General features: G+C 41.8%; 2 protein-coding genes across 6 annotated transcripts in view; both read left to right on the top strand.

The window, feature by feature from the left end:
* The window catches only part of atf7ip (activating transcription factor 7 interacting protein), a 34855-nt gene extending 17437 nt beyond the window's left edge, over window positions 1-17418 (top strand). For 2 of the 5 annotated variants that reach the window (XM_084384101.1, XM_084384100.1), the window contains exons 2-14: window positions 4392-4444; window positions 5362-5892; window positions 6057-6516; window positions 7219-7400; window positions 7520-7657; window positions 7826-7897; window positions 7987-8060; window positions 9627-9691; window positions 11746-12411; window positions 15668-15769; window positions 15886-15966; window positions 16107-16189; window positions 16531-17418. In XM_084384101.1, coding sequence (XP_084240227.1) covers window positions 5368-5892; window positions 6057-6516; window positions 7219-7400; window positions 7520-7657; window positions 7826-7897; window positions 7987-8060; window positions 9627-9691; window positions 11746-12411; window positions 15668-15769; window positions 15886-15966; window positions 16107-16189; window positions 16531-16989 — 2907 coding nt within the window. In that variant the 5' untranslated portion in view covers window positions 4392-4444; window positions 5362-5367 and the 3' untranslated portion in view covers window positions 16990-17418. Of the gene's footprint in view, window positions 1-107; window positions 130-4391; window positions 4445-5361; window positions 5893-6056; window positions 6517-7218; window positions 7401-7519; window positions 7658-7825; window positions 7898-7986; window positions 8061-9626; window positions 9692-11745; window positions 12412-14037; window positions 14393-15667; window positions 15770-15885; window positions 15967-16106; window positions 16190-16530 lie in introns of those variants that run through there. The other 3 variants (XM_084384102.1, XM_084384103.1, XM_084384104.1) reach the window with 3 other exon arrangements.
* Window positions 17419-19761: 2343 nt separating this feature from the next.
* LOC311264860 (hereditary hemochromatosis protein homolog) lies at window positions 19762-22930 on the top strand. Its single transcript, XM_084366024.1, has 2 exons — window positions 19762-20049; window positions 21191-22930. The coding sequence occupies exons 1-2, from the start codon at window positions 19992-19994 to the stop codon at window positions 22189-22191; spliced, it is 1059 nt and encodes a 352-aa protein (XP_084222150.1). The 5' UTR covers window positions 19762-19991; the 3' UTR covers window positions 22192-22930.
* The last annotated feature ends 304 nt before the right edge of the window (window positions 22931-23234 follow it).

Here is a 23234-nt window from a genome sequence, read left to right as displayed (position 1 = left end):
CAAGATGGACTAGTCCTAACTGAGCCCCTCCTCTTTTCTTTTATGTTCTGCTGCTGGCCTCTCAGTCGCTCCCTGTTCTCACAATCAACAAATACATGGAAGGCCTCAATCCCACGCATCCTGCTAAAGGTTGACATTTCTTTGCTTTTAAAGCATGTTTGACATTTCTCTCAATTATTTAATCCTAACTCATCTTTTGTCATTGCAGCTTCACACTCTTCTCAGGGTTAGCTCTGGCTGCTGTTGCTATGCTAGTTGAAGAAGGCAGGGTTTTGGCTTACTGCTTGTGTTTGTTTTTTTTTTTTAACAGGAAACAATCATTTCAGACATTCTGTCACTGTCAGGGAGTTTGCTGTAAATGTTCTCTGATGTAGCTGATCAACAGCACTGGAAGAGACATTTTGTTACCTGCATCACTGCGCGCGACACTAGTAGTACGCAAGCTTCTTAAACATTGTTGTTCTTGCTCATACTCGCAACTTTGAGCTCAGTAACGGAACTTAACTTGAACATGCATGTTCTGCATCCACGCACATTTAAGCCTGTACATGTACATATTTATAGTGCTGTCAAGACATTTGTAGTTGTGTGATATAAATTCCGTCTGTATGTGAATCTTACAGGTGTTCATGCAGTTAAAGCATTACGAACAATCTTTAATGGTGGCCAGTCATTTTTTATTTATTCGTTATATCTTGATGCAGCTCTGTCTGGCTGCGTGTCAAACCCGCAGGATTATTTTCATTCAAACAGAAGGTCAATTAATACCACATTCATTTTAACGTACCATGGTAGGTCAAATGGTGGAAGGACTGCTGTTGTGGCAAAAAGCTTTGGACAAAATTTGGGCGTCTTCTCATCATCCCTAACACAGAATAATTGAAGTAGTTTTTCTGTTTCGAAACAACATGTTGGAGTCGAAGTGCGCCTACAAAATGCTGCTTGAATTATTTTTTATTTGTATAAAGTGGCCCTGCAAAGCTCCGCCAACTGACGCACACTGTCAGAGTGGATATTTTTACTGAACTTGCTTGTTGCTCTTTATTTGTTCATGCTGCACTGGGGTTTACTCACAGACTGTACAGTCTGTAAATAAAAAGGTTTCAGTGTTTTAATGGAGCATCATGATGCATTTTTTGGTGTAGCCAGAGCACAGCAGGTAACAACAAACAAAGGCTTGGAAATCAATCTGTGTGTTGGATAGCAACCCATTTAAAAAAAAAAATGCTCTCATTTATATCAGTCGAGACATACCTGCTAATGGAGATGAATAATACTTCATTAAAAACATGTATCACAGTCTGGATGCTGTTCTAGGGAGGCTAACTTGCTTTGCCAAATTGCACATGCTTGTCCATGAACTGTATCTCAACCAGAAATGTCTTGCACTTTGAGTTTGTAATCAGTTTTCTTATTATCTTTAAAACGGCCTTGAATCATGTTTGGCAAAATTAGGTGCAGAGTATGTGTAACGGTTGTATCTTCAACATTTGAACCAATAATGTGATACCTTTTGTCATGAAGGAAAATGTTTTGATGGTCCTCTTATCTGTGTGATGGGAATGCCAAGTTTTTCTTGTTGGCTTGGCATCAGAGAGGCTTAAACTTGAGTTGTCCTGCTGCAGACTGACTCCCTAGTCATCCTGCTTTCGAATTAGTTAGAAAGACTTGCATGTCTAGTTTGAGTTACTGCCACTTTACAACATTGGACAAGCAGCACAATAGCTACTCACCTGGTGTTGAAAGAGGTCTGCAGAGGCAAAGCTCTGAGACAACAAGCACTTGTTTTGCAACTTGAGAGAAAGGAAGTTGTCTTTAACCAGAGTGAAGGTGGACAATCTCTTGTCTTCTGTTTTTGATGCCTCCAGCTCAGCACAAAGTCATTTGTGAAAACTTCTTTATGTATGGTAGCCTAGTTACCAAAGCTTGACTGAGAAGACGTTCTAACAGTGATCACAGTCGAGTGAAGCAATGTTTTAAAGAAAAAAATAATTATTGAAATGTGCTCGAAGTTGTGTAAACTGTCTCTTCTGTGCATTGAAATCAGAGCAAGTCGGACAGACTCCATTGACTCCTGTCAAATTCATTACCAGTAGGATTGCGTGAAACTGAAGATGCATCAATTCTGATGATAGGATGATAGGAATAATGAAAGTCTGCTAAATGTTTAGTGTCAGCAGTCATTGCGTAGTATCACAGGAAACAAGCATGACTTGTATGAAACATCATTGGGTTTAAATTCAGACCCATGCAGTTTTACCTCGGAGACATCAATTTGTCTGGGCGAGGAATAAAATAAATATTCCTACGTGTAAATGAAGCTTTTACGAGAATTTAAGCACTGGTGCCTTTTTTCTTTGTTAGAAATTATTTTTGGCTTTCAGTGACTGGATTGGAGGTGTGCATTAAATGCCACACTTATGTCTGTGCATTCTCAGCTGACACCTGAAGTGACTGTGAGGTTCAGACTCACTCACTGACGTAGAAACAGATAACCCTATTACTAAATATAAGCTGATAAAGTTGAATGAGTTCTTATTCTTACCAGAGTTAATCTTCATATAATGTACACACAAGAACATTTATCTATAGATTTTTTTTTTAAAAATTAGAAAATGTTTAACTTAACTTGGCTAATTAAATATTTTTGTTAAATATAACAAAGTTTATATATTCTACAGTTTCTTACACATTGCCAACTTGCTGAAGCCTCAGGCCGATGAGAAAATCCATATGAAGCAGGGTGGTGCTCCAACCAGATATATATGATAGAGAATCCTGTTCAGCTAGCTACTGAGAGCTCAGTCTGGCAGCAAACAGCAGAGCTGGTGGCCATTTTGAGTTTCTGAACTGAATCCAGGCGCAGTAAATGAGGCCGTAGGATGGGGGAGGGGGATATTGTGCTCTGCGCAGTGTGCAATAACATTGGAATGTGAAGTGTACCAGTGATCGTGCTCGCACTTTACATCGCTCTTTACTTCACATCCTGACTTTTGAAATGATGCCTTTTTTAGGTTAAAATCAAAGCAATTTTGTTGAAATATCTTTCCACTGAAGTTTGTCATTGCTGATATGACAGCAGAGCAGGAATGGCTTATAGTGCATATGCGCCAGCATCTCAGTGTGCTGTATGAGCTTTACAGTGTAAAGTATACACTCAGTCCCTATTAGTCATCTTAGTGATCATTGCATTTTCCCTCGCACATGTGACAGCTTGCTAAGTTGCAAAATACACATAGCTAAATTAAACAAGTCCTTTTCAGATGGCCCTGTCTGCTGCAGTCTTTTAGGTCAGCAGTGCAGTAGCAGTAAAGCTAACCAACTTTACAGTGTTAAACTGAAGCAGCTCATTGCTCTCACCAGATAAGATTGAAAGATTATGTCAATATAATAAATGGTTTTATCTGTTCTGTTCATACGCTGAAACCGACAGACATGTTTATCTACATGTAATCTCCTCCATCTGAACATGTCTGCTTTTTGTCGTAATATTAGAGGTGTGTTTACAGACAGACCAATTGATCTCAGAAATGCAGTCAACATGTTAGCAGCTGAAAAACAAGCCCCTGTGGCTGCACATTCATGAGCTAAATTTCGGGTAGGTGAAGTTGTTAGTGTTAAAGCTTCTTCCCTCTCTGTCCACTGTTCTGGAAAGAGACATTTCCCTGTTTTGAATCTTTTTCTGTGTGTGCTCTGGTTAGAATGTCACGAATCTAACTGGGTTCTGTTAGCCTGCTGTCTTGCTTGCAAACAGCTTTTTAGTGACTGATACATTTATTGTTATACTGCCTTATCGATTTTAGTTTAAATCAAGCTTTATCTCTGTGTCACTCAATGTCTCAGTTGTTAAGCATACAGCAGAAATATCTCTATAAATAAAAGTTGTTTTTTTGTCGAATGCGAACAGGAAGTTAGCTTCAAAATTGCTAAGACTGCAACAGAAATGATTTTACATGAAGGAGAAAAATACTTTTGTAAAGCTTTGTTGGCAAAGAACAGATTATTGTAGTAACAAAATGATGTTGAAGGGCTTAGGAATGATATCAGTGTCCTTTACATATTCACGTCCTGATGGGTGGTCTGTTGTATGGTGTAATGTAATTTTATCAATCGTAAATAAATGTGGATATATACTTTATTGTCATTAAAATAATTTTACTTCCAGTTATAAGAAATTTGCTGTGACCCCACGAATAAATATCTTCTTTTGGAGCCAAGGGCTCAGTTACAGCTCGAGGGATGGAGACAGACTGCTTAATTCAGTGGAGCTAAATTTAGGGTTACACTTTGATTTGCATGGCCTGTGGTTTTTATACAAAGTTGATGTTATCTTCCTAATTTGAAGCTATAATATAAAATTGACCTAAAAAATACATCTTTTTTTCCCTCAGATTGCCGAAGAATTCTGTGGTAAATCCATGACCAGGAACATTTCGGCTTGAAGGTGAGTAATTCATTCGTGATTTATTTAGTGTATACACTGCATGTTACATAATATCGTGGCACATTTCTTGTTTGCTACTGAATGTAAAATGAGAATTCTACTGCAGCACACAGCTTAAATGCTTTTCTACTTATGTTTGACTTCTAGAAAAAGATGATTAAATTATCACATACATATAACTTAATACATATAAAACATGACAACTAGCCTTAACACTGCAATGTGTGCAACAATCAGAACTGAGTACGGATAATCTTTCATGCTTTACATAGCCTCTATACTGCTGCCAACACAGCCTCAGTTTGCCTCTTCTGATTTGATGAGCGTTGAGCCAATAGGAACGTGGGGGGATGGGAGGAATAGGAGAAAGGTTGGGTTGCTGCTGTTGTTAACTTCAGTGTCATTTCTGAATCGGGACTTAGGTAAACATGAAATCCTTAGGTTAATCATAAAATCAAGATAAAGAGAATTTGTCAGAGCAGTTCAAGCTTTTCTGACTGACATGCAAAAGGCTGTCTGGCTTACTGAGCTGCACCTTGACTTTTGTTACTTTAGGACAGACACAACATTGTGTAATCAGGCAGTGTGGATCTGTCTGATTTAGTTGGATACTGAGTCAAATTTGTAGTAAAGAAACAGGCTGTTAGGGAAAATTTTTGCATGCAGATCTCTATGAAAGAAGAACCTTCTAGAAAAGAACAAACAAGAAAGCCATGGGGCTCTCCATTGACCTCTAGTGGTTTCTCTGAAACTCTGCAGCCATTTCTTTGCTGTGCAGTGCGCAACGTCCAGGACAGGTTCATAAGCGGAAGAGACTGTGACTGTGCACTCTAGCAGCTGTCATGATGGTTTTATAGATCTTTCCTAGATTCATCATGTCCTTTGATAGCATCTAATCTCTCCTTGTCAATTCACAGGCAGCAATGGAAGTTGTTGTGACAGAGGAGAAGAAGAAGATTTTCCGTGCTAGGAAAACTATGAAGATCAGTGATCGACAGCAACTTGAGAGTCTTCACAGCACTTTGTTGACAGCGGCTCCAGCTCTGTCCGAGACACCTTCACCACCTCTAATGAATGGCACTCACAAAGAGGATGGACAAAAAGCGGCGGACAAGGAGCAAAACAACATTTCGGACTCTAACTCGCCCCCCGCTACATCCCCTGCCTCACCGGCCTCTCTCAGCTCTCCTGCTCCTTTCCTGTCCCTAAATCTGTCCCCTTCCCCTGCCTCATCACAAAGCCCAAAAGCAAAGGACGACACTTCTCCCACATCACCATTCCACTCTCTTAACTTTGAACTGAAAAAGATGCAGGAGGAGGACGACGAGGAGGAGAAGAAAGGTTCTTCGCCGTCTTCTCCAAAGGAGTCAGTTACACCAACATCAACAGAATCTAAGGACAACAAGGAAAAAGATGCAGAGGTGAACTCAGAGGAGGAAAAGAAAGAGGTAAATCTTAGGACATTGTCACAAACATGCACTTTTTAAGATCCAGTATGAACCAACTTGATTTATATTGGATTTGTTCAGACTGTGAGGGTTGATGTTGAAATGTTGGACTGAGAGTCCAAAAATCTTTTAATTATTTTTTGTTTAATTATGCTCTTCCTCAGGCTGAACAGACTACAACAAAGGACTCAGCTGTGGATTCAGCAAAGGATTCCTCTAAAGATTCAGATCTACGTTCACCTGCACCTCCTCCAGTAACTGACTGCACTGAACCAATGGAGACAGATAATGACAATATAAAGGCCAAGGACCCTGAGGCCGCAACAGCTAAAATAAAAGATGAAAAACCTTCTTCCCCCAAATGTACCACTTCCAATTCCTCTCCACCATGTCCTTCCTCGTCTCGTCCAGTGTCCTCATCTAGTGTGGATGTAAAACAAGAAAAGAAAGTCAAATTGGAAAAAAAAGAAGAGGAGAAAGGAAAAGAGGACGCAAAGAAGGGATCAGTAAATGAGGCAAAAATGGAGGTCGACACAGTGAAAGTAGAGACCAAAAAGATTAAAACTGAAGATGGTAAAACCACAAAACCATCTCGGCCATCATCCACTCCACCATCTAGCACAGGTATGAGAGAGTATAATTTATGTCTGATAGCTATACAATGACTACTCCCCATTGATAAAGTATTGCATATCAATATCAATTCTGGGCAGACAAATATCCTTTTGATCCTAGTATGGGTCAAACTGCAAAGATTTTGTCAAAAAGGCCTTCTGTCAAAAATGTGCCTTATTGAAGTCACGTCACTTGACTAAATTAGACTCTACATAGGATACATGTTGTATTAAATGGCAAGTATTATGCAGTAAGGTAGAGAAATGCTTGCACAAAAACAGCACAACAGATTTTTTCTTTTATACAGGCCAGACCATCCCATGGTACTAGAACTTTTTAAGGGAAGTTTAAATCTGTTTGTAAGCAATTTTTTTTAAGTTACACATCCAATGGAAAGTTCAGTATAAACGTAATTGGACCTATATCGCTGGAATTATGCTTACTAGTTTTCCTAGACAAAAGTGAAACTGAAAGATGCAAAAATGAAGTAAGACGCTGTAAGCTTGTAGCAAGTAGTTGTAAGTAATCCTGAAAAACTATTAGCGTGTCATCACAGAAATCTGATTTGCCTGTCCTTTTTCATCCTGCTTCAACTGAGATTGACTGAGACCTCAAACAGAAGAGTGCGAGTAGGCAAAGAATGCATAAAAGATTAAGGAGAATGAATGGCACACATAGGGTACAAACCTGACTTTGTCTTTGTTTCCCAAGAAGTGCAAGAGGACAAGGGCTCCACCTCTGGACTGAAGCGCACTTTATCAGAGGGTCATGACAAAGAAGAACCAACCATAAAAAGAGAGGGCAAAAGGCCCAAGGTGGATCGTGAGGAGCTGGAAGCACAACTGGAACTTAAAATCACTGCAAAAGCTGGGAGTCACCACAAACTTGAAAAGGTTTGTATGAAACTATCCTGCTGAACAGAATGTTTAAAAAAAGTCTTGTCCAACTGAACTCTGCTTTGTGCAAGAGGATATTGAACATGTCATACTTAATTCTATTTTGCCCCTTTTAGATTGTGCAACAGCTGGTAGATGAACGGTTGAGGGCCTTGCAGGCGACCATTTTTGACCAACATTTCACAGAGCTGAAGGACAGAGTGGACAAGATCGACTGTGCCAATAAACACCAAACTGCGATTAACACACTCCAAGTAAGTAGACGCTAACCTTGTAATGTAATTTTTTTATAACACAAACACATGCAGCCTTTTAAGATGCTTTTTGCTGATTTCAAAGTATGTATTCAAGGAGCAGCTAATTCCAGTTATATTGGCGTGGCACACATCTTAAGCGCACCTCTCTGTCCACTATTTGTTTAGGCCAAGATAGCGCGGCTAGCAAAAAAGTTTGGGGAGGCCAATCAGGCGTCAGAGAACAAAAAGAAAAATGAGGTAAGAAATCGTTGCAGGCAAAATCTTTGCACCTATACAAGTGATGTTGTTTCAGAATTTTCTGACAGCATGTTGTCTGATTCTTGCAGGCTCTCGCTGCTGCTGCTGCTGTCGCAGCTGCTGCTAAGGTTGCAACTGTCACAAACATCCCTCAAGCTCAACGGTAAGTGTCCATGCCTAAAACTTTACGATATGTTTTATTTTTATTAAGCAATTAAGCAGTGAGGTTTTCAGAGTTTTTTGGAAGTGATTTTCATCACTTACCTGCAGGCTCACAAGTTTGCCAGACCATTTCATCATGTGACAAAATATTTTGAATTATCAAATTTGACAGCATAAATGTATTTAAACTGCACTTTGGTATTTTGTGTGAATATAATTTGGCCTTTGTATGAACGTGACAATACCGGACTGAAGCCAGTACAACATACAAAGCCGTTCACAGCGTGAATAGTTGACATTGTCCCAGGTTGCTATCTGTAATCACTAGAGACTGATTTTAAAACTAAAGGACAGAATAAAAGAATCCCTCCCTCCTCCAAATCCATACCTTTTCGGTAACCAAGAGTCCATGTCCCTTGTTCGGTTTGTCAGAACTTATTCAAACTCTTAACTTCACTCCAAACATTTCTTAAGACTGGTTTGGAATAAACAAACTCACATGCCAGTCTGTGTTTTGCACCTGCAAAGTAACCCCGCATGGGTCCAGGTCCTGAGTCTTGTGACGTTCAACAATGTGAAGCCTGAGCGTTTTCCCCAGGCAGTGCAGAGTGTAGTTAAAACTGCACCTCTCCTCCCAACAGCGTGCTGCGTCGACAGACAGTTGAGCCGCAGCCTGTGGTTCCCAAAGAGAGAGTAGAGCCCTCTGTTGGTGAGACTGCTGCACTGTCTGTCAAGGAGAAGGAAGAAGCAGAAATCAAGGAGGACAAGGACAAAGACATGTTACGTCATATTGCCATGGCAAACAAGTTGGCAGAATTCAGTGAAGGACACTGCAGAGCAGACATCAAACTCCGCCCAATTACTTCCCAATTGGAGAAAGTGCTGTACCACAACTGCAGGAGAAGCTCAGGGAATCCCAGACATGACCGCTACGCATCTTACATATTCCGCTACCTGGTTCCTTATGATGACTACTGTGACTGGGTCGCAAAGGTCAATTATGTTGGATTAATGGGCAAAGATGCACTACCCACGAACTTAAGAAGGGCAATAAGGATGTACATTGATCATCGATTCCCTATGCTGTCATGTGACAGCTGGAGGGAGATTCGCGACGTTATCAATGAAATACTGCGAGTGAAGAGAAGACCGGAATTCTTTCGAGAATATGATGAAAGAACTAATGTGACACTTTGACAGTCTTGTGTTACAGGAACAGAAGCATACTGGGACAATTGTCATTATGCATCAATGAAATTATCAAAACATTTTGTTCAGATATCACTCTCACTGCATTTAGATTCTCTCAGCGTTCTTAAAGATTAACTGCATATTGGGAAGGAGTTGAATTCCTGGTGACTGAACTATACTCACATACTGACGAATGCTTTAATGAAAACTGACATGTACTTCTATTATGAGGCGGAATCCTAAGTTGTTCAAAGATTACTGTATAAAACTGAATAAAATGAAACGTTAGTATCATTACACATCGTCGTCTTCCTGTTGTGGACACATACAGCTCTAAGCGTGAACAGCTCTAAGCACAAGCAATCTTTCTAAACAGGCTAGTCCGGACTTCCATGGAGGTAAAGCAGACTCCAACAACTGTTTCTTCATCCGGCACAGCTGGTGAGTAGCAGGATTTCCTTTATGCTGGATATTGTGTTGGTCTTTTACTTTAGAGCTGTGAGCAGTGTCAACTCCCAACAACAAAATTGTGGGTTTTGAATCGTGCTCTTGTTACCTGTTTCTTTGCAGGTTTTTCATTTGTTCATGTGGTTCTGTCTTGATGCTGTGGTTTCCTTCCACAGTACAAAGACATTTTTTTTTAAATATCAAAACCAATAATGAATTGATGCTACCACTGATGCTACCTGGTTCCCTCGTCTCAAAGTCAGTGGGTTTCTTGAATTATTTTTTCGGTTAAATGCCAGAAATGCCTGTGGTTATCATATTTACACGTTTTGTTCTACGACACAAAATACATAATTTTATGTCGCATAAAATCATTTTAAAGCGCTTATGTGTCATAAAAATGGCGATTGCTAAAAAGTGGCTAAATGAGACTTTTGAAGTTGTCAGGGACATTAAACGTCATCATGCCGAACACAGAGACTCATCTACTCACTAGTCCGTCTTTACAGGCTGACTTTAATTACAAACTATTCAAACTCAAACGTTACACCTTGGAGCTTTTTCAACTTACAGAAAACGTGTAAAGTAATTGTGTATTAAGACGCTTAGTGTTGGTGACCTTTAAGTCGCGTGACTGCAATGTCGTCTGTTTATAGCCTTAGCATTAACATTAGCATTTTGCTTCTAGCAATTTAATTATGCTTAGAAAATCTCAAAAGTGGTGGTCATCAGTGAAGATTAGCCTTGCAAAACATGCAAGTATCAAAAGCTTTGTTTTACCGCAGAGCTTATTTTCAGCAATTATCCAAAATCCAATTTAAAAATTGGCTTTTTGACGAGCAAACTTGGGCAATGAAACTTCCAGTATGGCCTACAAAAATACATCATCCCTACACCACTCTATTGCCTATGCAGCGAAACACAGAGGGACATGGTCCTTCGTTAACATAAACATTTTAATTTGAGTCAATCTGACATACACAGTCCAGCTGCTGTAAACTCAACTAGAATACTGAATCTGCAAATAAAAATCAGTTTACTCTTGTTTGAGTTATGTGTGCAAACTGGCCAGCTGTCATAGGAAGTTGTTAAAAACGTGTTTTTTTGAGTTGTTTTTTTTTTAAATGTTAATTTGTGACATGTTTTCAGTAGGAATGATTGGCATGGGCCTACGTGCCACAGACAGACTTGAGGAAGTTGGAATGTAGAGTGATGGGCTAAAGCATTGTTGTTTTTGGTCTGAGATTTATTGACAGTAACAGAAATACAAAAATTCAGTGCCGTTATCCTTCAAGTTTCCTGGATTGTGATTCAATGAGTCTGCATGTTACTGCTGCAATAGTGCTGTTTTTTGCCCATTGCATGCTGTAATAGAAATTAACTTTAATGACTCTGCTTGCAAAAACAAATGATGGATATAATGACAACTAACCTGTCTCTGTTTTTTTGCACCCTTTGAGTAAAGAAGTATTTGATTACAGTAACACACAAAATGTTGTTCAATAGACCATACTCACGGTGGCCATTTTCCTGTCTTCATGGTCAGGTTGGGAAGCTCATATTGTGTACTGCTGTCATTATAAATACAGGGAATCTGACCAATAGTTTCAACACTCCCAGATTAATCAGCAACTGCAAAGAAAAATGGATAGTGAAAATAAAAAAATGTGTCCAAGATGTGTGATGATGTATCTAAATTTATTTATACCTTTCCTATCATATCGCCTATAACTATCAAGTGGTGATGTTACGTAGGAATGGGGTTGAATACTAACGTCCGCTGTTGTCTAACAGTTGTCAAATACAAGATTACTTGCATGCTGTGAAAAATTGACTTTACTTTTCAGTTGCTGATCACTTAGGAAACTGAAATCATAACAATTTCCCCTAGTATTTGCAACCTGGAACAGAACAGTGCAACATTTGAGCTTCCCATCCTGAATGTGACATCAGAGGAAAATGGCCGCTGTGTGAGTGTGGTCCATGAAAACCTCAGTAAAATGCCCAATCACATTCTGAAACATGCAATTATTTCCTGTTTTCCTCAGGAACTCCAGTCATGTCAGCTCACTTAGTCCCCACCGCAGCTCAAGTCACAACACCCACCTCCACTACCATGGTGACACAGGCCCCCATCCTCCAGCTGATCACCTCCACCTCTAATGCTGTCTCCAGCTTGGCCACTGGCATCACCACTCAGAGTCCCACGGGCACCCTGCTCCTAAAGACGGCCTCTGGGAGCAGCATGATGACTACTGGCCAGCCGCTGCTCATCCAGCTGCCTTTATCGATGGCTAACGGCCAGGCGGGAACGCTGGTCAACATTCCTGTTTCCTCTTTGTCCGCGGCCAGCTCGCTCAACAAGGTCAAAACCACTTCTTCCACCGCCACTTTTATACTCAAGCCTGCTCCCGCCATCACCACAGCACCGATCTCTGTGCCAGCTGCTGCCACTGCCCCAGCGATCCAGGCCTCCACTGGCCAGATGTCGTCTACCCAGATCTCTCTTGCACGTGCTGTCTACCAGGGGGGTGCTGGGGGGATAACTACACCCAGCGCAGGAGTATCAGTGACCACAGCCAGGACGCCAGCTCAGTCTGTCTCTGTAGCAGGAGCTATGTCTTCGGCCTCCTCACCTGCAACTTCTGGGCCGGCAGCAACGGGTTCCACTGCTCCAGGACCACCACAAGGGACGTCTCTGACATCAAAGACAGGTGAGTGTGTACTTGACTTAACAAGGCTGTTGTCTTTAGAGGTATTTAAAATGTCATATGACATCATAGGACATTTAACACTAGAATGGCCAACATTTTCAAATGTATATGTGCAATAACTTTGTTGAATGAAAAAATGCAATACTGCTGTTACCTGACTTTTCCTAAAAGTGTCTGTACTTTAATTTAAAATAGCATTTATATAAATTACACAAAAGACAGAGAAAATATGATATGTTTTACCCATTTTGGCCATAAGCAGAAATAATGTGCGGTCAGCACATTATTTCGAGGTGTTTTATCGTTACATTTTTCGCACGGTTTGCTGCTTTGATTGTCTCTCGTCTCCAACTTGGTTCGCGGTCTCCAGCTGTGCTTCTTTGCGAATTTACTTGTAAGTTAGTTAATATAGTTGTACTCGTTGTTATTGATTAGTTGTCATTGATATGTCTGCGATGGAGTTGAGCCGTCACAACATGTCCAAAAATGAAAGAATGAAGAGTAATTTGAATACTGCCGAAGCCCTGAAGATGTTTCATAACTTGGACAGTGGTGATTCTGATGGAGGGGATCCATCAGAGCTTAGAAATGAAAGCGATCTTTCCTGTGTACACGAGAACACCTCCTCAGAGAGTGACTCAGAGTCTGTATTAAGGAAAAAGAGACGGCTTTCCCCGGCGGCTACGGTGTACAATGCTCAAGGTGAGCTCTGCTGCCCTGCGCCAAGTTATAGCCTGGGCTATTCACTTATTCTGCTGCTCAAAATGTCCTGACGGAAGCTGCTAGCCCCACAACGCACGCAAAGCGCAACGTCTGGGATGCGCTCACTGCCTTTCTGTGTGTGTTTGATGATGGCATGCTGAAGCACATCAGGGACTGCACTGTGGCTGAGGCTCATCAGGACCACAGCGACAGCTCGTGAGACCTGACAGTAGCTGAACTCAAAGTGTTCATAGCGCTGTTGTATGTCCGTGGCGTACAGTGCGCCAAAAACATCGAACTCGACAGTCTGTGATCTGAAGAATGGGGCTTCCCGTTTTTCTGACAAACGATGGCAAGAAATCGCTTGAGCAACATAATGAGGTTCCTGTACTTTGACTTTGAGGTTCCTGCTACAAACCTGGCGCCAACATCACAATTGCTGGGCAGCTGTTCCCCACAAAGGCCCACTGCAAGTTCACCCAATATATGGGGAATAAGCCGGACAAATTCGGCATCAAATTTTGGTTGGCTGCAGATTTCAACTCCAAATACATGGTATGGTGGAAAGGGGCAGCGCGGCAGTTGGCACAAGATGAGCAGCAGTGGAAGGAACTGCAGCAGCAGACACAGAAACGGAGGCAGTGCCAGGTCCGAAGGAGCTGCAAACAGAACAAAACGTCGGACACTTGCAGCAATTGCCATTATTATTATATTATATTATATTATATTATATTGTATATAAGTGCTAAAATAAGATGTTTCATAATCAAATAAGATACTTTTAATTGTTAATTTTCTTGTTCTGAGTTTTATCTATTAAAATATGCATTAAATATATGCAATAATTACAATTTACTATGTGCGATGATATGAACATTAATAAATGTATAATTAAACTCTTTCAAATGTACATTTCGTGGGCAGTGCGGCGGTCGGCACAAGGTGGGCAGCAGCGGAAACAACCACCGCAGCAGCAGCAGACTAGGAAACGAAGGCGGTGCCAGGTCCGAAAGTACTGCAAACAGAACAAAACATCGCACACTTGCAGCAAATGCCACAAGCCCATGTGTGGCAATTGTCAGAGTAGAGCAAAGGTCATCTGCGTAGACTGTGACCATTGATCGCAATGCTATTGTCCCTGAAAGTTCTTAATGTAATTAGTTCATAAAATTTGTATTATATAACTGTATGTTGTTTTATTGTTCTATTGCCTAAATTTCTTTCTTGGCTCTTTTTTTGTTTTTGTTTTAGATCAGCTCGTTTCCAGCTTTCGATTATTATAATCTTTTATTATATATTATTAAGTTAAAATGTTAAAAAATGTTTCATAATCAAATAAGATACTTTTAATTGTTAATTTTCTTGTTCTGTGTTTTATCTATTAAAATCTTGTGTAAATATATGCAATGATTACAGTTTACTATGTGCGATGATATGAACATTGATAAATGTATAATTAAACTTGTTCAAATGTACATTTCGGTGTTGTTTTGTGAACACAATGAATGCATTCATCACTCAATTGGGTATTTACATGAGAGGTTATAGAGTTTAAAATCTAGCGGTCAAAATGACCACTTACGGCCCTTCTAGTGTTAAAATGTGTATTACCATTGCTACAACAATGTGCCTTTCTGTGGTGTCCTGTGCTGTATCTGTTTGTTATCTCACTTACATAATCTGTTGTCTTTGTCTTGACCAGAGGCTATTTTCAGACTGCAGACACAAGTGGCCCAAATATTTTTTTTCTTATCATATGTGACCCAGGCCTGTTTTCTAATTTAATATGATATTTTCTATTCTAATTTGGGCCAATTTCACATGTGGTCTTAAATCTGATAAAGGTCTGATGTTTTTGCAATGCAACCTCAGTCATATCGGAATTTATGTGACTTACACACAGCTCACTAGCCTGAACTGAGTGTCTAGCGCAAAAAGTAAAAGCAACCCTGAAAAAAATCTGTCTCTGTAAAGCCTTTCATGGCGCAATCCCACCAATCATGGCTCTAACTCTGTATCCACCCATACACCTCCATACAGATGTAGGAGCCATTGCTCCACAAAAAGCCTTCGTTAAAATTTTGGTTGTCATCATCTGCTCAAGAATTGGCTGGCTTTCTACTCACATCAACTTAAAAATGAAACCGTAAACGCTGACTTCAGTGGCCTCTATGTTTACTTCGGTATGACGATGATGATGTCATATGTGCATTATTGATCTATTGCACATCCCGGTCAGTTTAGTAAGGTCATCATCAGTGGTGTTTTTATAAAGGAAGGGAGGGGAACATTTGAAGCCGAGGTGTTCTCCTACAGTAAAGGATGATATAAAAGTGGATGTTTAATTATGTTCAGTAAATTGTGCCGAGGACCAGCTCAGTTTTTTGTATTCTGTGTTCGCTTAGCATAAATACTTCATATCAGACCCTAAGGACTGCAGTTTCCGTATTGTGGACTGCAAATTGTGGAGATGAGAATTCTGATCCCATCCCAGTGTGAAGAGTTGCGAGGAGTGTTATTATTCTAATTAACATTTTTGTCTCTCTTTTCTTAGATAACCAAGCTACAGGATCCACTCCCGCCAAAGCAACGGCCCCAGGGGCACGACCCAAAGGCTCTGTCATCGATCTCACTGAGGACGATGATGATGTACAAGGTAAAGTTTTACCCATTCAACAAAATACATTTATTTGTTTTGCAACCAAAAATCACATTGATATTGTACTGAAAAGAAGCCTTTAGCCTAATTACTTTGTACTTTATGTTCTCCAGTGACAGGAGTGAAGAATCCCACTGCTATTGCAACGCCCTCATCGGTCCAGCGTCCTCACCCAGTCGTCAGCGTTCCCAACAGTAAGACCACCACTATATATTGTTGGCATGAAATGGTTATTTTGTGCTTGTGTAGTGATAACGTGTGTGTATGTTGTGAGTTCTACATCTTAATTACACATGTGTTATTTTCTCAATTTTCTCGTGTGCTCTGTCCTCAGGTGCAGGAGCGAGGTTGTCCCCACAAAGCAATCAGAACTCTTCCAGCAATCCACAGTTGACAGTCCACCACCGCCCCCCACTGGTGAGGATTCAGAACTGCATTCAACATGTTTTGCACAACTGTGGTTATGTTATTCTGCAACTTAACTGTTAAGTCTTGGGTAATTTGGTTTGAATATTATATTACATGTGAAATCTGAGGATTTTCTGCTGACAGGCTGCTAACAAGGCTACCATTGGAAGTTATCTTGTCCTGCCAGACAGGATTTTGACTGTAAAGGCTGTTTGGAATTTGAGATTTTGTGTGTCGCACCTTTTTAAAAACTTTCTCCATAACCTTTTTTAGACACACTTTTCCATAAAAATGATTACTGGCTGCTTTTAAATCATTCAGAAAATGCTGAACAGTTCTCTTTGTTACAGGACTCTCCACTGAAATCCCGTGCTGTGACCACTAGTACGCCTACCCGGGCTACCAGCATGGCGTTGCCCCCTCTCCCATCTGCACCTGCACCCCCACGCTTACCCCCAGAGGCTGAGCGGACCTCACTTCCACAGCAGCCTCAGCTGAAGCTGGTGCCAAGTCAGACCGGTATAGTGCTGTCCTGGTGTGTGGCAGAGACTGATCGGACCTGTGCGGCTGTAGAAAGCTATCACCTCTATGCCTTCCATCAAGACAACTCTAGCAGTAATGCATCACAGCAGCACTGGAAGAAGATTGGGGAGGTGAAGGCCCTTCCACTGCCTATGGCCTGCACACTGACCCAGTTCCAGTCTGGCTCCACTTATCATTTTGCAGTCCGAGCCAAAGACATCTATGGGCGCTTTGGCTCCTTCTGTGAACCTCAGTGCACAAATGTCATCAGTTCCAACTCTGGCTGAGCAGTTAGGAATGGACGTTTTTTTTTGCATTTGAAAGTTCGTGAGTTCCTTTGCTGTTGCGTTGAACACTTACAGTATCTGTAAATATCTCTCTGCATAACGACTGGACTTCTGACTGACTTGGAAAACTGAAGTGGCAAACGGTTGGTTCTCTCTGGTTATTGTATGTAATGTATTTTTTTGTGACTTAAGCTGTTGTAAAAAATTGGATTACCTTGCCCCTCCACCAAGTTAGATATTTATGTTGTCGACTCATGTTACTCTGACCCGGATGTCTTTTGCTTTACTTGAGAATACATGACAACATTAAAAGTGTAAACTCAGAATTGCACAGAAATGTATAAATGTGTGGTAGAAACTGAATGATAACTTTTGTAAATTTTGTCTGGCAACCAGACTTTGACAAACTCAATAAAAGGTTTTATTAAAGTCTTGGCTTACTTAGTTTATCTTCTGTTCTTTGATTCATAGATTGGTAATTAGAGATGCGACCAATCTACCACCTTGAATACAACAGTGAGAGATCCAACAGGATACAGAGGCCTCTGTGATGAATGTCCCATGTTTTACCCATTCAAATGGGTTTACAGTACTTGGCACTGAAGCACAGAATGCTTTTTATCTCCCTTGCATGGTGATCTGTATAGTTCGGCTGCAGCTTTGTTTTTTCCTCTGAAATCTCACAGCTGCGGTACAGGCAGCCAATCATGAACCACATTAGCAATGACGTTAAAGGTTTCCTGTACAAGTGTGTGCAAACACAAATGTGATCAACAGTTGGCGGTAAGACATGAAACACGGATTTAAAAAACATAGAAAAAAATCAGCTTGGCAAATGTTTTTGAGGATGGAAACGCAGTTGTTAGACCTCAATGACTGTTGTATTCAAGACTACCTAAACTGAGACCAAGTCATGACCAAGACCAGAGTATATCAAGACCAAAACAAGACCAAGACTTTGAAGGATTGCGACCAAGCCAAAGCCAAGGCGGGATGAGACAGTTCAGACCAAGACCAGTGCGAGTCCCACAATACATGCAACACTTACAGGTGCATCTCAAAGAATTGGAATATCATGGGAAATTTCTTTTTTTTGTGTGTGAATTAATTCAAAAAGTGAAACTTTCATATATTCTAGATTCATTACACATAAACTTAAGTATTTTAAGCCTTTTTGTGTTTTCATTTTGATGATTACGGCTTAAGAAAATCAAAAATCCAGTATTACAAAATATTAGAATATTACTTAAGATCAATCAAAAAAAGGATTTATAATACACAAATGTGGACCTTCTGAGAAGTATGTTCATTCATGCACCTGATACATGGTCGGGGCTCCTTTAGCACAAATTACTGCACCAATGCGGTGTGGCATGGAGGCGGTCAGCCTGTGGCACTACTGAGGTGTTATGGAAGCCCAGATTGCTTTGATAGCAGCCTTCAGCTCGTCTGTATTGTTGGGTCTGGTGTCTTTTAACTTCCTCTTGACAATAGCCCACATATTCTCTAGTCTAATCCCTGTAAACAGCCCAGTTCCTGCTGGACATCACGGATTGATGAAGCCAGCAGAACCACGTCATCTGCAGAAAGCAGAGACACAATTCTGAGGCTGTCAAACCGGGCCCTCTCCTCACCACAGCTGAGCCTTCAGATCCTGTCCATGAATATCACAGACAGGATGGGAGACCAGAGACAATCCTTGAGGAGTCCAACACCACCTGAAACACAGTTCTCACTTTGGTCTTATAAGTATCTGAAACCTCGTAGCATCGGGCTCAGTATCCCCAACAGGACTCCCAGAGGGACACGGCGCCAAGTCCACAAAACACATGAAGACTGGATGCTCAAAGTCCCCTGACCAGTAAAGAGCTGGTCCACTGTTCCACGACCAGAACTGAGTCCACATTGTTCCTCCTGATTCTGAGGTTCATCAATCTTCTTTTCCAGCACTCTGGACTGAACTTGCCCAGGGAGGCGGATCAGTGTGATACCTCGACGATTGCAGCTCACCTGTCGCCCGACAAGCTTCTTGAATACCTCAGAGACTTGTGAAAACAATGTAATGAAGACTTCCCTCGAGTCTTCAGACCTCCACAGAGGACATGTTAGTCGGGTTCTGAAGCTGCAGCCCTTTTGGACTCTCTGTACCTGTCTGCAGCTTCAGGAGTTCACTGGACCAATCGAGCCTGAAAGGCCTCCTTCTTTAGTTTGACGGCTTCCCTGAACGCAGGTGTCCACCAGCAGGTTCTTAGGTTTCCGCCACGAAAGGCAACAATAAACTCCTGACCACAGCTCCTAACAGCCGCCTCTACGACGGAGGCTTTGAACGTAGCCTCCTCAGATTCATACAGAGTGGATCATCGACCTTTGACCTCAGGTGGTCTGGCTCCAGGTAGCTTACAAAAAAAGACAACAACAAAACTCTAAGGTTTGGATCAGTCAGGTTGTTCCTTCCAGTCACAGCCCTAAAAGGTTCTCCATCGGTTCTGACATGAGTGCTGAAGTCTCCCAGCAGAACTCTGCAGGACTTCAGACCGTCAGCCGGCCGACGATATGAACTTCTGCTCAGCTCAACCATCAGGCTCACTTCCTGGTCCTGTTCTCCAGGAGAACTCAAACACAGCGGTACTCAGCCAGCTGCTCTTCGGTATCAGGTCCTGGACCCTGTCCTGGCTTTTATTTAAACATAATTTAGTAAATTTAAATGTATTTATTTGTGAGTATTTTTATTCTGAGGTTTCACTTATTGCACCGCTATTAAAAGTTAACAACAACATGAGTCCATTCAGAACAGAGACTGTAAAATAAAAAACACCTGAGGCTCTGCTTGTCTTTGTCCTGTGATCTACTGGAGACGCCCAGGAGCTGGATTGTGATTGGCTGAGACAGTTCACACGGAAAGTGAAAGCAGAGAGACGGAGAGAAACAGCACGAAACAGACAGATAAAAACAGAGTGATAAGGATCAATACAGCTTCCTGAAGATCAGATCATCAGATTAATATGTTTGTCGTCCGGCTGATGTTTGTGTCTCTGTTCGTCCACCAGGTGATGAGTTCAGGTAACAAACCAGCTGTAAATGTGTGTTTGTGTCCTTCAGGGTGTTTAACACAAACGGAAACATCCTGCAAATCATTATTTTTTGATTACTGATTCTGATTCAGATTATCAATGATTCCTAAAGTTTTCTGAGAATTTTCGGCACCTTGAACTGAAAATACTTTGACAAACGTCTTCTACTTCTTACCTCTGGTCACATGACCTCTCCCTCTGAGCTCAGGCTGCTGAGTCTAGCCTCAACTAATAGGTTCGTTCGAGATGAACTGCAGGAAGTCACGGAAATATTTACATCCTGTTTGATCCATCTGTAGGCTACCTGTAGTTTGGAGAAGACGTTCGGATAACTATGGCTGAAGAAATTGCGTATGCACTGTCATTTATAAATCATACAATCCCTAAATTTAAGAAATTGAACTACTGAATTACAGTCCAAACGTTCACACAGCTACATATATAGGCAACACATGGGGAGGACAAGCAGCAAAGGTTTCTTATAATCTTTATTTATTGATGTATTTATATTTGTAATTATATACAGTATATATGTGGGAATATGTGTGTATCTGGCATTGTATTCTATCCTTTGTTCTTTCTTTCTGCCTTGTAAAGCACTGATTGCTCGTTTTGATAAGTGTTATATAAATAACCTTTATTATTATTATTATTATTATTATTATTATTATTATCAACCACACAAAATATGTTTGTTAACAGATTAAACCTTCATTGCACAACATGAGATTCATATAATCTAGCATTAAATATAACAATTACACAGAAAATTAGGATTTTCGACAAAACGTTGTGTTTGTAGTCCTAACTAAGAGCCAATCAGCTCTTTGATCAGGCGACAGCCAGGCGTTTCCCATCATGCCCTGGGGTCTTGCAGTCGGTGGAGAGCAACTGCGGCGCCTGGCTCTAAAAACTGCGGCCGCCTTGATCTCGTGAGGTTATCGTTGCCGGCGCGTGCATGACGTCAGAGCAAGTCGAGATCAAGTCGGACAGAAATCTAACCGGCATGCATTGTGCGGTGGTCACCGGTGATCGATTCTGCACAGGCCTGGCTCATCTCGAACAAGCCTATTATGTCAACACCATTATGATGATGTTTCTTCTTAACCAGAATGCTTTGCTCCTCTCAGGTTCAGGACGACACTCTCTGTGGATGTTTGCCACCTACATCTCAGGGATGACCCCATTCCCAGAGTTCTCGGTGGTCCTGATGCTTGACGACATTCAGGTGGGTTACTTTGACTCGAAGATTGACCGGCTGGTGAGAGTCAGTGGTCAAAGGGCGGAGGAGGCAGAGCATAATCCACTTCAGGAGGCTGTGTTCCTCCTGCGGGAAATGTTCAACAGCATGAGGGAGAGGCTGGAGATCGTCAAACACCGCTTCAACCTGACGGCAGCAGGTGTCCACGTCCAGCAGAGGCTGACGGGTTGCGAGGTTCTGGAGGACGGACAGCCGGCACTCATCATGATCAGGGATGGTTCCAATGGGCAGGACGCAGACAGCCTGATGTACAACACAACGCATTTCACCTACAACGGCTGTGACAGCTGGGAGTGGAGTGCCTCGAAGAGATTGCACACCCACATGCTCTGCTCAAACATCTACCTGCCCATCTGCACCCGGGTGCTCAATTACCTGTTAGACCGTGAGAAGAACCTGGTGAGGCGTCGGATCCGCCCTCGAGTCCGCTTCATGACCAAGCAGGTGGTGGGCGGGGCTCGGGTCACATGTCTGGCCACAGACTTCTATCCTCGCCACATCAACCTGACGCTGCTGCGGGACGGCACACCCGTGGACGAGGACGAGCTGACCGGCAGCTCAGCGCTGCCAAACGGCAACGGCCTGTACCAGGTGAGGAAGAGGCTGACAGTCAGTGACGAAGAGCTGCAGAGGAAACACAACTACACCTGCGTCACGTCTCACCTGAGCCTGGACAACCGGCTGGAGGTGAGCTGGAGGGCGGAGTTCTCGCGCTCCCACAGGATTTACATCCTCTCAGCTCCCGCCTGCCTGACGCTTGCTGCCATCCTGCTGATGGTGCTGCTGTGGTGGAGGAGGAGGTCAGAGGGCATCGCCATGGAAACAGAGGAGCAGCAGGAGAGGCTGAGTGTAAATAGAGAAACTGATTGATGAGTCTCAGTCTGCAGGACTTTTGTTTTTTTTATGACTTCTTTTTTCGCTGTCAGAAAAGTTGAGATTCACACACAAATGCAAGTATAAAGGACATTATATATAGTCCTAATGGTGTTTTAGAAATATATCAAAGCTCTGCCAATTGTATTGTGTTGAACATGAAATGATTTTGTAACGATTACAATGAGGGTCATGTAATGTTTTGCCATAATTATAATGAAAGTGTTGAAGTTAAAACATGATGAAAATAAGAAACAGTTAGGATCAAAATGAAGAAAGGAATTAGTTAAAAAGTATTTGTACGAAGCTGAGGTTGAGAAAGTTGAAGTATCACAATGACAGTGCAAAGATATCACCAGATCATAAGTCATCGAGCACTGTGCACATACTATATTCCTGAAGTATGATGTGCTCAGAGTCTGAGAGATGTGAAGGGGGGCCAATCGAAAAAGTTTATAAACCAGAACCACGGAGAGAAGAAGTAGAAGTTGTGGACATTGATTTTATGATTCTTTGATGGGAGTAAGAAGTAGGTGATAAGTGTGCAAAATATCTTAAAGGTTCTTAAAGGCTTTTCTAGCCTTACACATTGAAATAGTCCCTCAGGGTTTACAAAAAGCCCCTAAAATTCAACCTAGCACCAAATCAAGTGCACAGATCATTTAGAGGAGAGCTGTCATTAACGGGTGTGGCTGGTGGTCATATCTGACTCAAGGGCTAATCAAGTCAGGTGCCAAGCCAGAGAAGCAAGGTAGACATTCGGACGTAGGCAGTGAGAAGCTAGGTGAGTCTCCTTGCTACCAGCTTAAGCAGTCCCTATTTAAATCACATTTTAAAGTAACACCTTGTATGTTGGGGCGGCTGGTCGCTGGTTCGAACCCCGGCTCTCCTGGGCGGAACTGAGCTACATGCCGAAGCATCCTTGAGCAAGATGCTGAACCCCTTAACTGCTCCTGATGCGCAGTTGGCACCTTGCACGGCAGCCTCTGCCATCAGAGGGCCCTGGATGAACTGGCGTCTCGTCCAGGGGTGTGCCCTGG

This window comes from Pagrus pagrus, assembly GCF_965226575.1.
Source record: "Pagrus pagrus genome assembly, chromosome: 2".
NCBI lineage: Eukaryota > Metazoa > Chordata > Actinopteri > Spariformes > Sparidae > Pagrus > Pagrus pagrus.
This window is presented reverse-complemented; position numbering and strand designations above follow the sequence as displayed.